The 25,272-nt window shown below is 41.1% G+C and overlaps 1 protein-coding gene across 2 annotated transcripts in view; it reads right to left on the bottom strand.

The window, feature by feature from the left end:
* Positions 1-24,347, bottom strand: part of pvrl2l (PVR cell adhesion molecule related 2 like) — a 364,045-nt gene extending 339,698 nt beyond the window's left edge. The window contains exons 1-3 of one of the 2 annotated variants that reach the window (XM_028597615.1): positions 24,264-24,347; positions 24,076-24,147; positions 15,912-15,976 (exon numbers count right to left, since the gene is read on the bottom strand). In XM_028597615.1, coding sequence (XP_028453416.1) covers positions 15,912-15,976; positions 24,076-24,089 — 79 coding nt within the window. In that variant the 5' untranslated portion in view covers positions 24,090-24,147; positions 24,264-24,347. The other variant, XM_028597616.1, reaches the window with a different exon arrangement.
* Between the last annotated feature and the right edge of the window lie 925 nt (positions 24,348-25,272).

The following is a 25,272-nucleotide window of genomic DNA, read 5'->3' as shown; positions in this document are numbered from 1 at the left end:
GCACCAAGGCTGAATTTCGGGAAAGAGACTTCAGATACAGTATTAGGGGACCACTAAGGTCTATATAAAAGAGACTTCAGATACAGTATTAGGGGACCACTAAGGTCTATATAAAAGAGACTTCAGATACAGTATTAGGGGACCACTAAGGCCTATATAAAAGAGACTTCAGATACAGTATTAGGGGACCACTAAGGTCTATATAAAAGAGACTTCAGATACAGTATTAGGGGACCACTAAGGCCTATATAAAAGAGACTTCAGATACAGTATTAGAGGACCACTAAGGTCTATATAAAAGAGACTTCAGATACAGTATTAGGGGACCACTAAGGTCTATATAAAAGAGACTTCAGATACAGTATTAGGGGACCACTAAGGTCTATATAAAAGAGACTTCAGATACAGTATTAGGGGACCACTAAGGCCTATATAAAAGAGACTTCAGATACAGTATTAGGTAGGGGTGGGAATCACCAGAGGTACCACGACACGATATTATCACGATACTTAGGTCACGATACGATATTATTGCGATTTTAAACATATTGCGATATTCTGCAATATATTGCAATTTATTACCTTTTTTCCAACTTCATTATTATGTCCCCAAAGGAAAACTTTGTCAACATCTGTTTGTTCATCTCACATGAATTTTATTGCTGTAAAATGTGACTGTCAAGCTGACTAACTAACCAGCACTTTAATGAATATGTTATAAATGTTGTATACACCTGGCAAACTGAACTGTTTGCATTTTTAATTAAGGTGGACTAGACTGTAATACCAACGGGTATGCACTGCTGTGCTGCTACTACAGGTATTTTTACAATTAAAATGAGTACAAAAAGCGGCGCGACGGAGTCACGTACCTTGGTTCCGGTGTTTTTAGCAAGTGACAAAATCCTTCATTTTCCACAACGTTGTATGGACGCAGGTCTTTGCACATGAAGTAGGCGATGGCTTGAGTTATTTTCTTAGCTCGCTCTGAATTGGGAGGTAGCTTTGTCAAGCTAAGTGTGTCCAGTGTTGGTTGGTTTTTCGGGCGGAGCTGGTTTAGCATTAGCTTTACCGTCCTCGGCTAACGCTAACTCTGGATGGTGGCGTGTGAGATGAGCCCTCATGTTTGTGGTATTCCCTGAGTATTTTATTTGCATACGACACTCCTTGCAAATCCCATGTCTCATGTCCATCTCAGTTGTCCCCTCCTTGTTAAAAAATCCGAAAAAAGTCCAAACACTTGATTTAAACGCAGATGGTGCATTTCTGATTTCTTTCTCTGACGCTGCCATGTTTATTTTATCTACATCCTCCTGCGCTGACAGTCACCCGCTGACCTCACCAGAAAACAAACAGCGCCATCTGGTGGACTGAATAAGCAATTGATTTTATTATTATACTACCAAAAAGTTAAATTCTGATGTGCAATTTAAATAATAAAAGATCGATACTTGGCGCCTGTGTATCGATACAGTATTGCCACGAGAAATATCGCAATACTATGCTGTATCGATTTTTTCCCCCACCCCTAGGGGACCACTGAGGCCTATATAAAAGAGACTTCAGATACAGTATTAGGGGACCACTAAGGCCTATATAAAAGAGACTTCAGATACAGTATTAGGGGACCACTAAGGTCTATATAAAAGAGACTTCAGATACAGTATTAGGGGACCACTAAGGTCTATTTAAAAGCATCCAAAAAGCACCATGTCATGGGACCTTTAAACTTCAAACATCAATTTCATGGAAACAATGGACACATGCAACCTGTGTCGAGGGGTTTGAGTAGCTCCATGTTGATATGTCACGAGACAATCATTGCCATCTAGTCCCTCTTCTCCTGCCCCATGCCCCTGCTATGGTTTCCATGCCCCCCCCCCCACTTCTCTGACACAGGGCCATGTGGGAGACCGTCTCTTTGGCCAGGGACCGGGGAAGTCAGATTGATTAAACAAGCTGCAGGCATAACGTGATCATGTATCAGTCAGCCCACACGTTTAGCTCTGTAATTCTTTCTCCACGGCAGCCTCTCTCCTCTCCAGCTTTGGCCTTTTGAAGTTGAGATCTCGCCCGCACTCCTCCCTTCCTACGCTTCCTTCCCCCTCCTCACCCATCCGTCCATTCTTACCGCTCCATCACCCTCATCCCGTGTGTGCCTCCGTCCATCCCCGGCCTCCAGCGCTCCTTGGCCCTTAATGACTCCTCTCACCCCGACTGTTCGGACCTCCAGCGTTCCCCCTGCCCCCGATAACTCCCCCCACCACATCCGTCAGTCCCTCTCTCGCTGCTTCCTCCCCTCATTAGGCACTTTACCCCGCTCCCTTCCACTCCGCTATCAGCTGGCTGTGTAGCTCAGTGTTGCCTTGCTAATGGCACTCCAAGGGAGCGGGGAGATAATACTGTTGGCTTTAATTAAAGACATTAAAGGGCTGGAAAGACACAGAGCCCCCGGGATGATGTGTTCTTCTCTCACACCTCCCAAAATACCTCTCGTCTCCCCCTCCGCCCCCCATCACTTCTCTTGCTCTTCCCTTTGCTGTTGCTCATTTGAATCCTTTCTTCTTCTCTTGAATCATCTCTCCTCCTCCCCCCCCCCCCCCTTTTACGCCTACTCTTACTTCCTTCCTGTTTTCTAGTTTCCTCATTTGTATATTTCTTTCTCCTAGTCACCCCTTTCCTGTATTTCTTTCCTCTCTCTTCCTTTCCTGGCACACGTCTTAAACAATTAGACCTCTATGACGCCATCGTCCACATGCAAGGCGCATGCACAAAACAGAAACCGAACACATTTCAAATGAAGCAAAATCTGTTAATCATACGCAGATGACAATGTATCAGTGGGTGTGCAAACAAATTCCACAAAGCAAACAATCAAAGCTAAATGTAGCACTTATTTTTGGGACACAGCAGATCTGATTTCATTTTAAATAAGTTTAATAATTTAGGCGTATTTATTTTTGTGTGTGTGTGTGTGAGAGATTTGGTGGAAGTTCGTGACTGAACTACTTAGTACAAGCACACAAGAACACTAAAAACTCTAAAGGGGGTTGCCTTTAAGTCTGGTGCACTGCCGGAAACACGCACACAGACAAATACACACAAAAGAACAGGCAGGCAGGCAGGCAGACACACACACACACACACACACACACCAGTAAAATTGTGCACTTTAAGGCGTTGTTTAGTCTGCATGGTGGTGCTTCCCTGCATCTCCATTTAGTCGTTATTGAAGGCACATCTGCTCTATATGAGCTGGCTCCGGTTTATATCCCCATCATCCACAATGCAAATACACACCCACACACACAAACACCTTGACACGTCCACACATGCGCAGACATTTTCAGTATGCATGCCAACGTCTACACGGAACACACACACACACACACACACACACACACACACACACACACACACACACACACACACACACACACACACACACACACACACACACACACACACACACACACACACACACACACACACACCTCAAGGAGAATCACAATGGGAGCGAGGCACTTTCCGATCATCTCACATCAGCTCAACATCCCTCCATAAATAGAAAAACCGGCTCAGCACCGCAGGGAAAGAAACAACATTTGGAAAACAGATTAAAGTGGGGGTTCCTGGGGTGGAGGTGTGTGTGTGTGTGGTATTGTTTCGCAGAGCTGTGTATCACATTATGTACGTTCATCAAAAGAGGTTCCTGGGTCAAAGAGTGATGAAACAGCAAGTCTACTTTTAATTCCTAATACACTATATAATGTGAGCGGGTCTGCAGAGGGAAGTCTGGATGTGTCAAAGTAATTGTATTAGTGTTATCTTGTGTGTGTGTGTGTGTGTGTGTGTGTGTGTGTGTGTGGGGGGGTAGACTGAGTCACCCTCTGGCTTGCCATCCTTATCCCTGGCACCTTTTTCCCTGTTTAGCCCCACGGCAGCGGCGATGAGAAGTCCTCTCGATTCAGTCAAACAGATGACATGAAGGGAAAGCAGGAAAAAAACTGCAGAAAACAATTAACTTTGACAGAGGAAGGAGCGACAGGGGGGGAGCCACAGAGTTTAGGTGGAATTGGAGAGGGGACTGAGGGATTAAGTAACAAAGAAAAAGGACAGAATGAAAGGCGAGGTGAGACAATATGAGCAGTACGGATAGAACGATACTCAAATGTGTTCATTTGGAAGCCAAACGCTTACTAAAAGCTAACGTGATGTATTCAGATTACTTCCATTTGGTCACAGATCCCTTTGCTATCTTTACAGTAAGGGATAATGTTGCTCATGAGAAAAAGTGAAACACGACTGTATTATTTGCACGCAAACACAAATGTCCTTAACTATCTGTACCCAGACTGCACGTTATGGCGTTTTTCCATTACATGGTACCTGCTCGACTCGCCGCGACTCTAGTCTGTTTTTCCATTATGAAAAAAAGTCCCTGGTACTAGCTAACAGGTACTTTTTTTTAGGTTCCAAGCAAGCTGAGGCGATACCAAAAGGTGACGTGAAAACCTGCAGACTGCTGATTGGTCGAAGAGAATCGTCATTAATCACTGCGTGATTATTGCTAGCGACCATTTTTAAATTGTTTAGCCAGTGGTGGTTTTTTTTGCTGCCTCCAGCTTCTTTTGAAACAAAATTTGTCTGAAAAAATTAGTTTCTGTCGATTGTGAATGAAGTGTATTTTACGATGCTAAAATTACTGATTATTTACATGGAGTCTGGTGGGTTTAGCTATAGCAATTTTGCAGATGTTTACAAAAGGATCTTACTCTTTACTCTTTAATATTAATCTGAGCCTGTCAGTGGCAAAACGAGCACTTTTGTGAAGGTAAATAGAAGCTGGAAAATTGCCCTATTAACTTACATTTGTAGCTAATTGCTAATTTGTGGGGGAAAAAAAATCGATACAGCATAGTATCGCAATATTTTCCATGGCAATACTGTATCAATACACAGACGCCAAGTATCGATCTTTTATTAGGTATGTGTTGGTCAGTCTGTCTGCTTGACAATCCCATTTTGCAGCAATAAAATTGAAGTGAGATGAAAAAAAACAGAGAAATGTATCTTTTTAGATAAAACAGATGTTGACAAAGTTTTCTTTTGGGGACATATTTTGAAATTGGGAATATATTGTAGTTGAAAAAAAAGGTAATAAATTGCAATATATCGCAGAATATTGCAATATCTTTAAAATCGCAATAATATTGTATCGTAACAGTATTGTGATGATATCGTATCATGATGCCTCTGGTGATTCCCACCCCTAATTGTAGCTTGTGTTGTATCTTCTAACGAAGAACTGAATGTCCACAACATCTACATATGTTTGCAAGTTTAATACAAACGGACAGCATTACATCTTTGGAAGTTTCTTTCACCTGTCTCACGCTAGCAACAACTTCTTGGGTTACTAACTTTTTTTTTTTAACTAGCGTCAACATCCGGTCAGCTGAACATACTCCGATTCAGAACTCAATGTAATAGCGCCTCCTTCTGGAACATCCGTTAGTAGCAGCTAACTTCAGAAACAGTATAAGGAAATGAACTATTATTCTTCATAGCCAAGTAACTGATGTGGCTTAAAGATAAGCATTCTTATAACTTATTACAGTTAAGATATTACAGTTAGGATACCGCAGCTTGTTTCGCCGCTGCCGACTGCAGCGATCTCGCTTAATACTGGACTAATTTCAAAGATTGTTCCCATCATTCACTTAGACACAAAAACATAGGAAAATAGGGTGCAGGTTGAAAACAATATGGTAGTTACCCTTTAAGATGCTTTTCCCTGATTTTTAATACACAGAAACACTTCCTCAATGCATGAATCTACTTTTCTTTTGTTTATATGCTCTTATTTGATCTATGTTCCTCTTTTCCCAGTAAAATTCTTTGTCTTTTGGTGCTGCTCTAACACAATTTCCCTGCAGGGTTTCATCCAACCCTAAAGAGTGGCGCTGGCCTTCCCTTGCCACTAGCTATAAGACTCCTGTGAGTGGAAGGTCAGCATTTTTTGTGAAACCCCAGATGCAGACACGGGCATGATCTTTTTCTCTCTGAACTTCAAGACGAAAGCAACTCCAACAGACGTTTGCTAAGCATGTTGAGCGGGGGAAAGTCCCTGATATCTTCAGTCTGCACTGGATCAAATGTCCAGGGTCCTGAGGTACAAAAAGACCGAATCTAGTAATACTATCGCTGTCCTGAGAGGGATTAAGAGGAGGGAAAAAAAACTGAGCGGAAGAGATGCGCGATGGAGGAGGGAGGACAAGCTGAAGGTGCTTAATTTAACATGAGAGGCAACATACAATATTTATAAGTGATGTTTTTCTACTAGTTTGACAGCGGTTTACAGTATCGTCACAGGAAGGCAGGTATTCTTTCACACTCTGGTAAGTCTACGCCACCTGTCAGTGTGTCCAGTCATACCGAGTGATTTAGAGCCTTTTTATCTCCAGCAAATTACCATCCATGTGTGGCGGAGTCAAAAACAGCAGCTATATTTTTATGAATGCAGCCCGTCAGGAGGGACTGTTTTGCGTCGAGACAGCTTAATTGTTTGCGATCTTTGAAACAAGTTGTCAACGATGTCAGTTCTCAAGAGAAACATTACAGGAGCAGTATCCATACATGCACAGGGACCTGTCTCTGTAGCACTGGTGCACAGCCATCCAGACTATTTTATTTATATTGATTTTACGGGTTCCCACAGTAGGGCTGCACCATATGAGGAAAATATGCGATAACTTCTTTGAATATTGCGATAACGATATTACTTGCAAAATAAACAGATATTGAAGTGTCCTCAGGTCTGCCTTTCTGCTGCTTTCAGCATTCTGGTAAAATACAAACACATCTCTTGCTGAATTTGAAACAAATGAAAGGAAATCATTTCCAACATTCTTGTACTGAGCAAATTGAACATTGAATTGAACATAAAAAGGCACCAATACAAAAGTGCAGTTTGCTACGGATATTTCTTTCCAAATAACACAAAAAAAATCTCTGAGTGTCTATGTCTTTGGGATATGTCGCAGCCTCTCGCGATATAGTTATTGTGCTAGTTGATATCAAGAGGACGATTAAAAAAACAAAAACAAAAAAAAAACGATATACATTGTGCAACTCTATCCCACAGCGCACAGATCAAGTGAAAGAGCAACAGGACCTCACATAGAGTGCAAAGAAAGATGAACACCCCTGTACTGGAAACCTAACAAAAAGGACAGCAAGAGTTCAGTTAGGGTACAGTCCTCGTTTCCTCCTTCGGAAGATACAGCCAACTTCTAATACAAAGAGACTCTTTAGGCGGCACTTCAGTGGCACCTCAGCTCCCGATCCTTTCATCTGTGAACACTCGGCTGCCTACTAACACAACCAAAGAGGAATATACAGTGTAAGAAGAGTGCTGATGGGGTTCAGCTGCCGTTTTTTGCCTCATTAAGCGGGCTTCTTGTGTCTCTGTCTCACAACCAGTGCTTTACTAGCACAACAGAAAACCGACTCTCCCTTTCACTCCACATCATCCGAGATGCTTTCACTTCTTTTCCCCTACTTGTCAGAGTTGTTACAAGAACATCAAGTAGATAGTGCTGCCCTACAGGCCATGATAGCGCTGCGTGGTGTTGATATGATTGTTTATCATCATCAGTACTTCATCAAGCGGATATTTTGCCACTTTCAAGAATACAGGATTTACTTTGTTGGAAGCAGAGCTGCAAAGATTAATCAGTTAGTTGTCAACTATTCAATTATTCGCCAACTATTTTGATAATTGATTAAGCGGTTTGGGTGTTTTTTTTTTTAAATTAAAACATTTTAAAAAAGTGTCTCTGATTCCAGCTTCTTAGATTTGATAATTTTTTTTACTCCTCTATGACAGTAAGCTGAATATCTTGGGGACAAAAGAAGACATTTGAGGACGTCATCTTGGGCTTTTGGAAATAATGATCGACATTTCCCCCCACTTTCTGACATTTTAGACCAAACAACTAATTATTTCGATTAATCGAGAAAATAATTGACAGATTAGTTGCAGCCCTAGTTAAAAGACTTGATTTCTGAAGAACAGACATCGATCAAATCTGATTAAATCCCCTCCCAACCAGCAGATTGTACAAAACTGGGCCATGAGTGAACGGGAAAGCAACAGCATAAGATGGACAGACAGTACAGCTTTATATTCAGAAAGTGCTTGTAGTACCCCTACACTTGATCCCGGCACCCCTAAAAAAAAGTGCCAAAAGAAAATAATGTCTGTGTTGATGTTTTGAGAGCTAAAAAGGAGGAATATCACAGCATCGTGAAACTAAACAGATCATGCAGAAAAAAATTCTGAGCCATTTTCAGAAAATAGTGCTTCTCGGCCCATTAGTCAAAAATCGCATACATCTCTAGTTTTCAAAAGTAATTGATACTGCATTTTAGAAATGTGTGCTTATCCATAGATAAATATCCAATTTCATTTGTAATACCACCTCACCTTTGTACACATGGCCCTGTGGCTCAGCATTAAAGGAAGTTTTTTTTCAGAATTGTTGGTGTCTTTCTAGTTACATAATTCAGTGTTTCCCCTGATGTTAAAACGCACAGTTAGCAGAGTATAATAACGTTTAAAAATATATATTACAAGGGGGCTAGGCACCCCTAAAGCCCTGATCCTAAAATCACCCCTACTTCTACTGTAGAAATGGTTACATGCACTGCTACATGCCTCTGCTTCACCAGCAAGAAAATTAAGAATACAAAATGCATCCCTGGTCATTCCCTTCTCTACAGTATCACTAAAGGAGCTGAATAAATCACCACTGTGTGCATGTGGATTAGAAGAAACATTATTTAAAAAACTAAAATACTCTTCTATATGTGTGCATAAAGGAAACATGCATTGATTTAACATTTTATTTTGCCAAAGTTTGAGAATTTTGCTCCAAACGTGTGCAACATTTGAATAAAAAAAAAAAAAAAAAAAACATGCTAGGAGGCCACTCTGAGAGCGCAGACCTCGACCAAGACCACGCCCCCATCTCATAACGTTAACGAACATGAAAAAAGAATTGGTGTATCTGCCCCGTGACTTGGATCTGCTCCGAAATGTAATGGGGTCTAACTTGGCCCATGCTACACCCTTCCACCAAGTTTCATGAAAATGGGGCCAGTAGTTTTTTCCGTAACCCTGCTGACAAAGAGAAAGAAACCAACAACCCGAGCCGAAAACATAACCTCCTTGGCAGAGGTGACTATAGACAGAGTAACAGTCGGTCAGTTATCCATTATACATCATTTGACTTTATGTTAGATTGCCTTGAAAAGCAATACAGACATTAGAAAACCCAGAATTAATCTTGTGGGTTTTTATCTCCTTAATGATACATTATAGATTCAGGGCTCAACAGAACAAAGATGAAGTTGGTCTGTTTCTGTGAAGTCCCTCCCTGCTATTACCAGCTTTTATGAGGAGCATTGATTATGAGGCATGGCGCTTCCTCTCTGCTTACCGTAACAATTCCAAAAGATGGTTAACGACTTACAGTATCTCTACTCCACCAATACCGCACTCTGCTGCCCATAATTACCAATTTTTCAAGTAAGCAGATCTTCAATGTGCTTCATAATCAGTTCTGCACTGTAGGCCTAAAGATGTGCGGTAATATAAACTTGTGGACGGTGGCGCGACAGAGAAATTGCACAGCAGCCGGGGTATTGATTTTATTTATCTCTCGCCGGTGCCGGGACTTGTAAACAGGTGTCTGCTGATTCCGTTGGCATGAGTTATTCCACGCTTTGCTGGTAATGCAGAGGGAGAGTAATGCAAGGAGACATATGAAGGGCATCCTCACCACACCCCCCCCCCGCCCAGCATCCACCGCAGAGGTGCATCTTATCCGCCTCGCTGTCCCGGCGGCCAGCTGTGCACGACTGCTTGTACCGGCCAGGTGTGAATGAATGTAAAGTAGCTGTATGAATGTGAAACAGGCCGTAGATGATGAAGAACATGTGCGCCTGGAAAAACATCCCCTGGTGAGTAAAAGGTTAAAAGGTGACTTTTAAACATCAATATATCATTGTCAGAGTAATTAAAAGCACTTGGTGTTAATTACCGTCGACACATGAGACCACAATGGAGACACCTGACTGCAACTCACACCAGTGCGGCTTTTGCTGATGCAGTTGTTTCTAAAAAAAAAAAAAAAAAAAAAAAAAAAAAAAGACCACATTTTTTATAATTGCTCTGTGTTTTAAAGAGGATAAGATAAGGTTAACTTTATTGATCCCACACTGGGAAAATCCACTTGTTACTGCAGCTCAAGAGTGAAAAAAGCAAAGAAAAAGAGTGAAGTTAAAAAGGAAACAAGATAAAAAAAATAAATTAAAAGAAAAGGCACCAGGATAGCTCAGTTGGTAGAGCCGGCGCCCATATATAGAGGTTTACGCCTCGACGCAGCGGGCCCGGTTTCGACTCCGACCTGCAGGTCATTCCCCCTCTCTCTCTCTCCCCCTTAATGTCTTCAGCTGTCCTGTCAATAAAGGCCTAAAAATGGCCAAAATAAAGCTATATACACCTTCCACTTATACGGATACAAATTTTTGTATGGCTCTAAACATGGCTGCACCAAACAATAACTACTAATTCTCAAGGAATCTATCAATTGTGTCAACAACGGATCTATGAATCGTTCGAAACAAGAGTGAAAAATGTCCAATCGCAAGAATCCGAGATGACATCTTTAAATTTCTTATTTTGTGTTACTCACAGTCCAAAACCCCAGAAGGTATTCAATTCGCAATGATGTTAAACAGAGAATAGCACCAAATCCCTCACATTTGAGAAGCTTAAACTACAAATGATATTCATTTATCCATCTTTAATGATGATTGATCAGTCATCAAGAATTGTTGACGGTCTAATTGTTTCATCACTGGAGAATTAAGAGATTTTTCCAACAGCAAAAAAAAACAAAAAACATTTAAGCTACACAAAAACAGAACGCTCTTCCTACTCTGTGTTGTAAAGTTAATAGTTTCTTTTACTTAACTGTCCTCTTAGTCACCTGCTCATATATCTTCCTCTCCCTTTTCATAGACTGTGCGGATGTCTAGAACAAATGGTACACTGCGGGCACAAAACTAATAAAACTACGATACATAATTAATATTCCCTGAAGAAAGCAGTGCTTCATAATATGTTCTACATTGTTAAGTGGAGAGTTAATAAAGACTAGTGGCTGTCGTGGCTACAGAGAAATCGCAAGGTATTGGTTGTACTTTATCACCAGCTGCTGTGAGTCACAAACAGGTGTCGGATAAAAAAAGAGGTTTCTTTTTTTTCCATTGGGCCTCTTTTGTGTTCAGCGGCGGGGGAAGAGAAATAGAAGGTGACACATCGGTGTTACCCACTGTCACTGCAACCAAGTCATAAATAAAAACACATTATTCAATTTGATCTTAAAAGCAAGGGCCAGAAAAGTATCAAAAACAGCCTGTCAATCTACAGCCACATCCTGAGCAACATTACAGAAGCAATAAAAATGCTCAAGTGGTCAAATCAGTGGTCAAAAAAAGCTCATTTTATTAAATACAACATGTTGCAATGATGTACAGTAAGACATCAGATCTTGTACTATATCTGTGAGAAATTGTCCGGGCACTATAAAAGCAGAAGTTACAGTTAAGGCGATTTGCATTCTTGTGTTCTGCGCCATATGTGGTAAATACGATTTATTCACCAACTGGAAACTTCACTGGCCCTCATTTACGAAAGGAACGTACGACAGAAAACGAGTGTAAAGCCGGCGTAGGGTCGTTTCCGCGCAAAGCTCGGCATTTATCAGTATGGACGTGAGCGGAGGCTACGATCAAATCTCACGGCAAGTTTAAAGGGGTGATAGAATGATTATATAGGGTATTTCACACTGTTCCTTAAGGTCTCCTAATAGTAACATTGGTTGGGCTGAAAATTGCCCAAATGCTATTTTATTAGGCCCTTAAGTACCCTGTGAATATGGCTCTATTTGGAACAAGAGCTTTTCTTCCAAATATGGTATGCTCATAAATATTCAGAATGAGCTACGTGCTCATTGGTTTGAGCAAACTACATAGAAACACATGGGAGACTCGACAGCAGGTCTCATATTTCAGACACATTGTTTATCGGGCTATTTCGTTATTAAATTCAATTCTGAGACTTTTTTTAGCGAGAAATCAACTACATAAAGCTCAAATATGGGCCAATTGCAAATTTGGTAAGACTGTGTGTCGGAGTTCAGCGGCCGGTGCTGCATGTGTTGCTGCCTTGCCGCACGGCCTGCCTTCCTTCACAGACCCCGGCCTGCTATGAGGTACTTGGAGCTCCGTCACGGCAGCCCACAGCACTCCATATCCGAACAATATACAAATGAACAGGATCAACGGAGATAGATTCTACATGACATAAAAAAAAGAAAACAGCATGTTTCTAACAGTTGCGTGACCAGAGACGTAACCACCCCCTGGTAAATATTGGAGATGTATTTGAAAGATGGAGACAGCTTAGAGCCCAAAAGGACGCCGAGTTGGCTTATTTTCTCCTGAACCGGTAAGTATTAGCTTCAGGCTAATTTATCACAGCTACTAGGGATGGGCATTTTTTGTCATTTCAACATTTGTGTACTCACATTGAATTATATAGCTAGAGTAACCGAGTTGGTTACTCGCAAAAACAATTGAGACATAGCCAGTAAAGTGATCCCGACTGGTCCTGGCTAACGCCGCCATGCTAACCCTGCTAACTGTTAACGTTACCGGGCAGCCCATGGCTGTTTACAGCGTGTAGCCTCTTCAGCGGCTGGAGCCGACAACGGTGAGTTATTTTAAGCCACGAGAGGGGGGCTGTAAATCGGAAAGAGGGGACTATGAGTTTGCAGTGTGTTTAGCGATTGTTGCCGTAATTCTAAGCCAATGAAGTGTGTTCCGTCGGCAAGGTAGTGGTATTTTTAGCGTTTCGTATTGTAATTCTAAGCCAAGGAAGTGTGCCTGATTGCCGTGTGGAGAGGACAGTGAGGTTGTTGTGTTTTTAGCGGTTCATACTGTAATTTTAAGCCAAAAAAGTGTGTCTGTTAGTTGTTTACAGAGCTCAGCGTGAGCACGGGCTTTTATGACTGTCAATATAGCCAGCATCTAACGTTAGCTACTCGGCTGTGCTGTGGAGTAATGTCTGGCTATGTGAGACTAGCATCTAACGTTAGCTACTCTGCTGTGCTGTGGAGTAACGTCTGGCTATGTGAGAAAAGCGTCCAGCTACATTGTTGTGAATGCTGCGGTCTCAGCTTGGCAACCCCCATGAACTTCGAGTCTGGGCAGGAGGGGGCGGGGGAGACGACTCTCCAGTATTTTGAATTGGTAGTGCAGTAACTATTTTAACCGCTAGCTGCCAGTATTACACACAATATTACATATTGCACCTTTAAACAAACAATTGGGGAAATAAACGCTGCTTCTCCGCGAGTCCCATTGATAGAGCCTGCGGCTGGATGTAACCCGTTTGTAGCTACAAATCACGGATAGTTAGCTTCATTTTCGGCATAATTCAGAGTATATTTACAGTTTGAATTTTGTCACGCCACGTATACAACATCTAGCTAAATGTCTTATAAAGCTAACAACGGTGTCCGATTTCAAATTAATGAATATTTGTGAAGATTAGGGCTTTCGCTATCTGCAACTGTCCCTTCAATCCTAGCTACCAGTGTAGCTACAAATCACGGATAGTTAGCTTCATTTTCTGAGTAATTCCGAGTATTTACAGTTTGAATTTCGTCACGCCACGTATACAACATCTAGCTAAATGTCTTATAACGCTAACAACGGTGTCCGATTTCAAGTTAATGAATATTTCTAAATTTCAGAGGAATTCTAAGAGGAGGCTAGCTAGCTCTCATTGATAGAGCCTGCGGCTGGATGGAGCTCTATCAATGAGACTCACGGACAATCTCATTGATAGAGCCAGGGTCGGGGGTGGTGGTCCAGCACGGGGGTGGAGGACAGACGCTCTCCCTCACAGCTCAGGGTTGCCTGGCTCAGACTCATGAAAAAAAAAATACTGCATAAACGCTACTGAAAAAAAAAACAACTAAATCTTAAAAGTAATACTCCATCTTCACTCCCTGTAGATTTGAAAAGGTTGCATCAAAAACCCTATACTAACCCATACACTGCGTCCATTTCGTGCCTCATGCAAAACCGTCTGGAAAAAGAGCTTGCTCACTTCCTGCACTACTATTGGTCAGAGCTCTTTAGCCCACCTATAACTAACTCATTAGCTAGTTTTGTCTTAATTTGTATCGGAGTTTGCTGATTGGCTCCAAGACACGTCAAGGAAATCGTTATTACAAAACACAAAAGGTCAACACAGTCGGTGTACCTGACCGATGGTAGAGCAGGAGCTGGGCACTAACATCAGAAAGTCAATAGCTTGTTCAACGACATGTTCAATTTCTATACAAATAGACAATGCTATACAAAATGTTAATAGAAGTAGAAGTTACCTCCTGCTTCCAGTCCTTTGCTTAACACGTCATGAAGTTATCCCCGTATAAGAGGTCCAAATGTCCGACATTTTGAATGCAATGTACTGGAGACCACGCCCACCCCAACTCGCCTGTCCCCGAATTTCACCCAGTCTAGTCGGGTCACCCTACTTGAACAACATTAACTCTCAGAAAATCTGCAATCTGCACTGTGAAACTGCACGTATCATCGTATTTTTGGATGACTAAATCTATCATGCATTTGATCATAAAATGCCTCATTGGTTTCTATAAAGTTATCTTTAATTAACTTACAGATTAACTCTTTAATACAAAACATTTAGCTCTTTGTTGTTGGGGATTTTTGTTTGTGCATCAACTCAGAGTCAAGACGTTGTGTCTCAACCCACAGAGTGTAATGAACAATCGCAAGTTAAGTGATAAATATGTTCAGGTTTAATTATCATGCAACGATTGTCTTGGCACTGATGTGGGAGTAACGGCAAAAACACGTTTGTCTTGTACTGACAGCATGCACATGCAGACTAAATAAAGACGAAGATGAAGAGAAAGTATTCTGTTGATTGTCAGCACACTTGTATACTTGGAAACAACTGCACTCTCACCCACACAGTCCCATACAAAACCACTAAGAGGTAAAAAATAGTCTTTGCAACAGTATAAGCACACACAACCAATCAACTGGTATTGTGTTCAGAGGCTTCCAGCACTCCAGAGGCTACACATTCAACCAGTGAGGATGCTGAGAGCTGTTAGCTAAAACAGACTCTTTTGTTTTAGATGCAGAAAAGAGATAAAGAAGAAATCCCCCCCTCGGATACTCAACACTGTTGTGTGGAGCATAATCACTCTGGAACATTCAGTGCAATCCAGGCGACTTGTAGTGTTGTAATTTTTCCATTGTGTCTAACTTGTACTTACATTTGCCCAGAATGCCATTCGAACAACTCCCCTGAGGACGGACATGAACGTTTCATTCAATTTTGGGTTCTTCTTCTTTACAAAAAAAGAGAGCGATAAAAATAACTTACCAGAAAAGAGAGGCCCATTCTCAATACCTACACCTGTGGTTTTTTGTACCAACGTGCACCACAGAGTACACAATAAAAAATGTTTGTCATGTCTGAAAAATGTACATAGGACACATTTAATTTGCCATCACTGTACTGCCTTGGCTCAGTATTCAGAATTACCAGACCAATAAACAGCTCAGTGTTAGAAGCCCAAGGGGCCGCATAAGGGTAGGTTTGTTGCTTCAGGTTGCACGGATTTAACTGGCCAGTGCATTGCATTGTCCAGCTGCAAAAGCATCTCACAATACATCACATTTGATGTCAAGGACTATTTTTCCCATATGAAGCCTCGAGTCAAGCCTACCTTCAGGTTCTGTACACATCATCCTCCTCAGGTGAATCTGGCTCCTCTGAAGCATTTGCAGATACCTATGAAACACATAGCGAGGTACTATCATAATAAGCGGTGAAGCTGTGTGCTACAGCAGAACACTACTGTTAAAGCTAGGTTTGGGTATCGTTTGGGTTTTTTCTGATACCGGTGCTAAAGCGATACTTTTGAAATGGTGCCGGTGCCTAAACCAATACTTTTTAATAAAGTAAAAAAAAGAAGAAGGGTACTAAACAACAGTCGATGGTCAAAATGAAAGATTTAATAATAATGTAATAACTATAACTTATAACAATAACTTATTTCACCAGTAAATTGCTGTTGGAACGACAAAAACAACCACCAGATGGGAAAAGGGTATTTTACAATAACTTTGAATGCACCACGAGGCTACCTGTTTTAAGTGAACGCAGTGTTGTTTAATTCCGACAACAGCAGCTGCTCGCTGCAGAGCAGACTGTGTTGCGTCCCGGTGTTGGAATCCACGGTTTAACGTTAGCGGTCAGCATTTTAACCGTGTTTAATACAGCTGCTAGCTAAAGGTAGGCTAACGTTACCTGCTGTCGAGTGTAGTGTAAAGTCAGGCACCGAAATTTTCGTTCTTATTCGGTCTCGTTACTACTACTATTTACGTCGGCACCGGTGCCCTATTGGCCCCGCGTTTCGGTACCCAACCCTAGTTAAAGCTATAGTGCGTAGTTTCTGTTGCCCCCCATGAGGGATTTTAAGTAATGACAACAAAACTGTTGGTGCACAGTCCCCACCCCTCCTCCATGCAGTTTCTGCGTAGCCAAGGAGGACATGGAGGATTGAAAAAAACATGATGGACTCTTCAGAAGAGGTAATTATCTTCACTTGAGTTTCTGCGCACGAAAGTCGCCGGACGCCACTAGCGTCTGAACATAGTCATACTGAGAAATCCAGAGAGAGTTGTGTGGAGCTGATAGTCTTAATTGGCTTTGTAGCAACTCATTTGGCAATGGCTTGAATGTAACGGACGTTCATTTATATCAAAAAGTTACACACTAAAGCTTTAAATGAGCACATGGAACAAAGCTCCATCACTAGGGCTGGGTATCGTTCAAAATATTTGATACTGGTTGCGATACCAATACAGTGACTTCGATACTGGTTCCTAAACGATACTTCTTTTAGATACCAATTTTATAAAACAAAAAGAAATGCCAACACAAATCTTTTTACGGGTAACTTTAAACAGCCAATCACAAACATTAGGAGATGTTAGTAGAAGCATGCTGCATGCTTATTGGCTCACTGATACTGATGAGATTTACCCCTTGTGTATTGAAATTGGGTATTGAATGACGAGGCATTTTTCGATACTTCAGAGGCAATTTGGTTGGTGCCAAAAACGTATTGAATTCAGTACCCAGCCCTGTCCATCACTAGTCATGTTCTGTTCCGTCCTCATGTTTTTCATCAAAACCATAATGACATTTCTGGAAGAAACTACTTGATAAACTCAAATGTTCAATTTTGCTGCCATTTCTTAACAAAAGTTTACGGTTACAAATAGAGGTCATGTTCACATGGGATGAAAGGTGGTGAGGGGAAAGACTTTTCCTCACGGCATCCAACAACAAGCAGCTGATAGTGCAGTTGTTCTGCTTTTCACTCATAAGCAGATATTCCAGCTGTCTCATAGTCTCACTTTCAGCTGTTCTGTTGTTTTGACCCTAAACTAAAGTTGTGTGACGCATCCTCTCTGCATTTTTTTAGCGCAAGACAACTAGAGTTTTCAGGATTTTTTGTTATGATTTTCATTTAAAAAGCAGTAGTGGAATGTAACTTTTGTTTATTTCACCTGAGTATTTTAATCTAATGCCACTCTCTACTTCTACTACACTACCTCAGAGGGAAATATTGTACTTTTTTAATATACACCAGAAGATCGATAACCTTTTTCACAGCAGATGTTCTCTGCGTCATAGCAAGAAAAGCAAAGCTGTATAACATTACTCCATTTAAGTCGCTCAGAATGCCACGTTAGTGAGCCATGCAGCTCTGGAACTTAAACACCTATTATTATTTATTAACTTACACCATTGCTTTTCCGCTATACCACCTCAAAATGTCTGCTGTGAAAAGGTCTTAGGAGTAGGTTTGGGGTAAAGTATTGAAATACATAGAGTTCAAGGTGTTTCATTTCAAGGTTTTTGTCAGTCAGAGTTTGCCATTTCTAACCCTAAATTAGTTGGTATGGATATTAGTGGCACATATAAAATGGTTTCCTCATCCAAGTGTAAAGAAAAGACAAATGCAGTTATAGTAAGTTTGCTAACCTCAAATTATTCCATGCAGCTCATTCAAACTCCTCCCTAGTCCAAAATAATAAAAAAAACATCACACCACAAAAATGGTCTCAATAAACCCTCTTCCCGTCATTTAACCAGCTTTTGCGTTATTTTCCGTGCAGCAGGAGTTACATGATGTTGGTGTTTCAGAAGTTATACAACTGTGAAGGACGCGGCTGGCCAACTTTTTGGCACGTTGCTATGGCAGCTGACAGCACGGACGAGACCGAGTTTGCCACAGGTGAGCCGGAGGAAGTAGCTAAGAGGCGGAGGGGTTGGAGCGCGGGTCATTTCATGGGCATGTTCAGGAAGGAGTAGAATTTTATTAACAAATGTGTTAACTTTATTAACAAAGTCATTTAACTCACAATAATAGTAAAGTGCTCATCCTTTATATGACACTAGCAGGTCCAAACTGGATGAATGGATACTGTAGATAGATAGTTTCCTTGAATTTCTCCATTTTACCATGTCTGTTCGATAGAGTTCAAACGGTTGGGATCAAATATTCGGTCACTGCACAGAGATCGGCATGCACAGGATATCCAAACTTCAGATATTGTAATATGGAGTTCTGGGGTGGCCCCATATAGGCTGAGTCCTTGGCAGCGACAAGGGTTCGAATCCGACCTGCATGTCATCCCCACTCTCTCTACCCTTTCCCATCTTCAAGCTATCCTCTCAGTAAAGGCCATAAAAGCCCCAAAAAAAAAAAAAAAAAAAAAAAAGAAATAATAAAGATAATATGGAGTTCTACATCAATCCTTCGCATGTTCAATTTAAAATGTAAGAGTAATTTTTAGATGTGTTGGAGTTTTATCGGGTCCCAGAGCATCACAAGACCAGCTTTGACTCCGTCCACCATGACAAACTAGGTGTACTGTTATTTCGTTCTCCTACTAACATGTCTACTGCAGTTAGTTAACACTTTTGTTCACCTTGGACTGCAGTTACCTATAATTAGACAAAAGGAGGTAACCAAAAAAAAACGTAGAGCTACAACCAATGATTACAACAGATCTCTCATTTTTATGAATTAATTAACATTTTTTTAAAGAAAGTGTTGGTATCAGAAATTAGTGAAAAATGCCTATCACAATGTCTTGCTTTGTCCAACCAACAACTGAAAACACAAATAGGCCTGTATTACATTTACAGAGATATAAAACATAGAAGAGCTGCAAATCCTCACATTTGAGAAGCCGATACCAGTGAATGCATATTTGCTTCATCTTTTTTGTCCCCTAATTTTCTGAGCCATTGGTTAATCGTTTTAGAAGACAGAGAAAGTGCCGTCTCAGTTTTGACCTCTTTCACGGTCATTTTTGTTGAGTTTTTCCCTAAAAAGGAGAGCGCCTTACTTTTCCCAAGCTCCAGATGAAGCTGACCACTGTTATTGCTGTCGTTAGTATTGAGTTTTCAAGTTCAAATAAAAAAAAAAAGAAGAAAAATTCTTTCCTACACTGTCACAGGAAAGTCAATTGAGCTGCGTGAGGACAGTTTGCTCTGATATTGCGGTGGGAACGGCTGATTGTTTGGTTTACCACCTGTGGCAGAAGCCTGGAGAAGATTGCCAGCCACCCGCTGGGGCCACTGCTGAGTGAGTGATGGTTGTGGGTGGGACTGTGTGTCCAGAGATTGTATGTGTATGCGTAAGGAAAGAGGGTTTCTGTATGTATAATAGAGCGCATGTGTGTGAGAGTCTTTAACTCTTAAAGTTGACACTGTGTGTGTGTGTGTGTGTGTGTGTGTGTGTGTGTGTGTGTGTGTGTAGCTATTATACAGTATGTAAGGATAGTGTGTGTGTGTGTGTGTGTGAGAGAAAAAGAGAAAGCACTCACATGCATTCAAGAGTAAGTTTTCAGGTGTCTGATCTCATCTGTGTGTGTGTGTGTGTGTGTGTGTGTGTGTGTGTGTGTGTGTGTGTGTGTGTGTGTGCGCGTGTGTGTGTCAGAAATCTTGGTGGGCGAGGAGGAGATAGAGACTTTGAATAGGCAACAAAACAATAACAGCACAATCTTTGTAGTTTATGGGTCTAAAATTGAATTTGTGCTTCAAAGCTTTTTCACCTGCCATGTCACAGCGGGTCATGTCATTTCAGCTCCGCCGGTGCTTTAATCTCCAAACCTCCCGCGAACTCCAGCTCACTCGACCCCAGAATGGTCACAACGAAGCCATTAAAGCTGTCTCGTCCAATTACATAGCCACTTCATCTGACACGCGCAGCCACATTAAGCAGCAGGTCACTAGCTGCTCTGTGACGACTGTTAATACACTGCGATTCTCCCTAACCAGCAGCTATCATAAAGCTTTAATGCCCCCCCCCTACCTACATAATAAAGTACAAAGACAGTAACCCTGGGCATCGCTATTAACACTGCATAGTAGGCGTTAGAGCTGGGCAATATATCGATATTATATCGATATCGTGATACGAGACTAGATATCGTCTTAGATTCTGGATATCGTAAAATATTAAGTGTTGTCTTTTCCTGGTTTTGAAGGCTGCATTAGAGTAAAGTGATGTCCTTTTCTGAACTCAACAGACTGTTCTAGCTGTTCTATTATTTGCCTTTACACAATTTAATCAACATTTCTGAGGATTATCAAAAATGTCATGGTGTAAATAATATTTTGTTAAAGCACCAATTGTCAATCCTACAATATCGTCATAATATTAACATTGAGGGCAATGGGCACGAATTTGGGCAAGAATATAGTGATTTTCTCCATATCGCCCAGCCCTAGTAGGAGTGTATGTATGTGTATGTGTGTGTGTGTGTGTGTGTGTGTGTGTGTGTGTGTGGGAAGGGGTCTATCTTGCAGTGCTTCTCCCTTTCTATCACATTTTCTTGTTCTGTTGCTTATTTGTCTCAATTTCCATCTAAGCTGGTGTCTCCCTCGGCTGCTACATTAATATCAGTCCACTTCGGTTTCTATTCAGCGTTAGGTCAGTCTTATTCACTTCACTTTAAGCAGTGCAGAACCCGTTCAAAACATGCCTGTCCAGAACGGGGCCGATTGCTTGGCCTCCGGTGTTGTTGCTGAAGGCTTTCTCGAGAGAACCGCTAATCCAAACAACTTCACACTCGACACTGCGCTTCCTTGGGTCCAGAGCAATATACCTACCGAGACATAGGTGTGTCCCCTAGCAATGCTAGAGTGTAGGCATGTCATTTGCTAACAGCTAGCTATTTGGGACCAGGCATTCCTTCTGAAAAAGTTACATGGCTGATCCTTGAAATATTTGAGTTAGCTACAAGGAAACATCTCCTGTCTCTCGGTTATTGAATGTACTGTAGTGAGCTGTATACCCAGCATGCTGCTGGGGGTGTAAAAGTTAATAGGGGTCCCCCTATCACACTATACACTGTGTACTTAATGCACTACTAATAAATACGTCCCGTAGATCTCAAGAGTTCGCACTCGACACTGCTCTTCCTTGGGTCCTGTCAGGTGCGTAGTGGACAGGGGGGACAGGGGGGGGACATGTCCCCCACACTTACAACACATCTGAGCATGGAGCTTGTTTTTCCGAGTTACGCAACGTAGGCGAGTGCGCACGTTACTCAAGTTGGTAGACTGGCTACAGTCTCTTGCTGCAAGCGGTAAGGAAATGTAATTAGTCTACGCCTCAGAGAGCTACCTAGCTTTCTATGGTAAATTAAAGTATTAATCAATTAGCATCAGCTATCGTGTGACATAGTACAGAGACCACCACGTCTCTCTGGCTTCTATTTAGCTGAAGGCTGTTGTGGGAGTGAGCTGATGCTGATAGTGCTACCGCTGGCTGTGGACGGTTAAAGTTAGCGGGCAGGCATCTCTGCAACGCCAAAATCGCTTAACTGTACATATTTAATACGAGTTTTGTCACCACCATGCAGTATATAATAATAACTTTGGCAGATAATGTAATACAAAAATGATAAATAAATAAAGTAGGCTATACTTCTTTCTCGAAAATGTAAAGTGTGCAAATATACAAACATATCAATCATAAGATAATACTGATGCAGATCTGATGCAGTGGAAGAAGGCAGTTCTGGTGATTTTGATGACATGCTTTTCGAAGAAGAGGCTGCTGTCAAAACTATCTCCTGATGTTGTGGATGTGAGGAGGGAGACAGAGTGCAGCTATAGATGGCGAAGCAAAAGTTGTGCGTGGTTTTGAAGAGGCATTTGGGACCGATGATGATCGGGTCTGATTTGTCATGGTTACGTATGAGAAGGTTGGTTTGCATCCATGATTTAATTCCACGGAGGACCAGTGGTCAAAGTGGAGGGAGTTGCAGAGGCGATGGATTTGGCGGAGATGACAGAGCTGAACAACATCGGCGACGGCGTTACATCGTTAGGCGTCATTACATTTCAGGAAATGATGACATAGAATGAAATAGTTGCCACAAGTACAGCTTTCCCTGTAAGTCCTGACAACTCATTTTAATTATGTCCCACTCTGCCCCCTTTTCTCACTGTCCTTGGCGTCTCCTGGGACCCAGCTGCTCGGATGAACCTCAGTGCCATCCTCCACCTGAATGGGAGACTTCACAAAGCAGCTGCTTGAACCTCGAACTAAGGCATACATTAAAATAATAATGCATAACCATTGCCATTAAGTTGTGCAACTTAACTTTGAGAACTACATTTCATGCTGAGAGTGATCTGTATACAGTATATAGGTCTATATGTATATATAAGTTATTTTCAGTCATGTTACAAATACAGCTCTGTTACACTCTAGGCTAGTAGATCGTTGATCATCTGTTTCTCCGTGAAGGGGAGAGACAGTGAGATAGAGAAAAAGAGGTGCTCAACAATCAGCTGTTTTTCCAAAGTCAGCTCTTTAGATCAAATTGTGGTCACCACTACGTTTCTTTCTTGCCTTTGTTTTTGGTGTGACTGACTTGTGTCAGGTTCGCTCTGTGGAATGGAGGATAGACCGGATGTTTTCTGTTGAGATGCTGGAGCAATGATGTTGTGCTGTTGTGGGAAGTAGGGCTGCACACTATATCGGTTTTTTTTAAATCGTCATCGCGATATCAACTGGTGCAATATAGATATCGCAACGTTGCGACATATCGCACTAGACGCTGCGAGATTTTTAGTGTTAGTCGAAAGAAAATATCAGTAGAAAACTGCATTTTAAAGTGTAACTGTCATTCTTTTTTAGTGGTGCCTGCTCAATTTGTTCAATAAAAGAATGTTAGAAATGATTTCCTTTTATTTGTTTTAAATTCAACAAGCAATTTTTTCTATTGTAGAAGAATACTGAAAGCAGCAGAAATGCAGAACTGAGTACATTTTAATATCTGTTAATTTATTGCAAGTAATATTGTTATTGCGATATTTATATAACAACGTTGTCGCGTAGTTTCCTCGTATTGTGCAGCCCTAGTGGGAAGCTAGTTTGATTTCGACAGACTGTACAGACATGACTATAGTTATTCTTAGTTATATTATTAGGCTGCATTTTCATAGATTTTAATCTACTTTATTGCAATACATTCTGTGATAGTTTCCATTTTGTCTTTTGTTCTAATAGATCTCCTTTGCTGTCACAGTTAACATGACAAGAAATGGAGTTGGAGAAAGTGGTTTTGTTTTTGGGGGACTGCGGGAGACTTTTTTGGTAGGCTACTGTAATTCACTTATATGTAGGATATTCTTACAGTCCTGTAATCTTACGTTGCAGTGTCTACTGTATGTTTTAGTGTACTTATTATTATCAGCTGGAGCGTGCGGCGTGAGCTTTATAGAACGTTATCATTCAGCTTATACAATCACAAATCTCGGTACAATCCGAGACAATTACAACAACTCACCTTTGAAGCCTCATTAATCCACTGATCGTCAAAACAGTCTCCTTACATTGACAAAGGTCCAGACGATCAAATCTGGTAAAATATTCAGTCCAAACACGTTATGACATTAAAATATATGCAAGGACAGGCGGTAGATGTTCAATTTTCCACTGTATTCTCTTTAGTAAATCATGTTCGCATGTAATCACCTGCCGACATCCAGTTTTAAAATCACCGCTGCAGTCAGACCGTTTGATTGACACCTCACTTGAACCAATAGGAGCTTCCTTGAGTCTTATTTTGAGTACAGACCCAGCCAATTGCAACCGGTTGGGCTGATGAAGGACAGTTTGTTTTGCCAATGAAATTCTGAACACTGCTATATGCTACTTTTCCGGGCAAGATTAATTAGTTAAGACGAGATGATTATATACAAAACCTCAGTACTATAACATATTACATTACTTACAGTTCAATGGACGTACACAACAGTCAAAGATATTAACTCCCCTTCTGGGCTAAATTGGGAGAACTCAGCCAGATGGAATTTATGGAGCATACCACTTTAAGAGAGGGGTTGGAAGAGTCCAAGAGGTGCTAGACTTTTTACCATTTATGTAACATTTTCAGTGTTAACCATTTTGTTTATATATATATATATATATATATATATATATATATATATATATATATATATATCACAAGGGACAGAAAATTGTTATAAAACAAAGTTAAAGTGCTGGTTTTTAAGTGCTTGAAAATTTAAAAAATAAGTAGGATCTAAATCAAACAAATACTGTATAACATAAACCAAAATGTGTGCCGTTTCTTGGTTCTTGTTGAATATCAGCTGATGCCCTCCGATGGTCAACAATCATAACATCATATTGGATATATGAGTACTATATTTCAGTTTATGGAAAAAAAAAATTAAAAAAATTCTTATCTTTTTGCATATTGAGGAACTTACCTGGTTCGTTGGCATGCTCCGCCTTCGTGTGGCCAGTTAAAATGTTAGCAGGTCTTCCATTGGTGCTGCAGTAAACGGTTCGAACGCTATTTTATGGAAAATGTCGGTGTTTCCAACAAACATAAATTAAATGTTGGCTACTTGGAATCCGCATTTTGGAGAGACAAATGGGAGAGGATCTTTCAATAAAATCATCCTCCTGAACAATCTGTCCCCCTCGTTTCTGAAATTCTGGCTACGCCCCTGGG

The sequence above is a fragment of the Perca flavescens genome, chromosome 14 (genome assembly GCF_004354835.1).
Source record: "Perca flavescens isolate YP-PL-M2 chromosome 14, PFLA_1.0, whole genome shotgun sequence".
Classification (NCBI taxonomy): Eukaryota; Metazoa; Chordata; class Actinopteri; order Perciformes; family Percidae; genus Perca; species Perca flavescens.
Note: the sequence above shows the minus strand (reverse complement) of the source record. Positions and strands in the feature narration are given on the sequence as shown.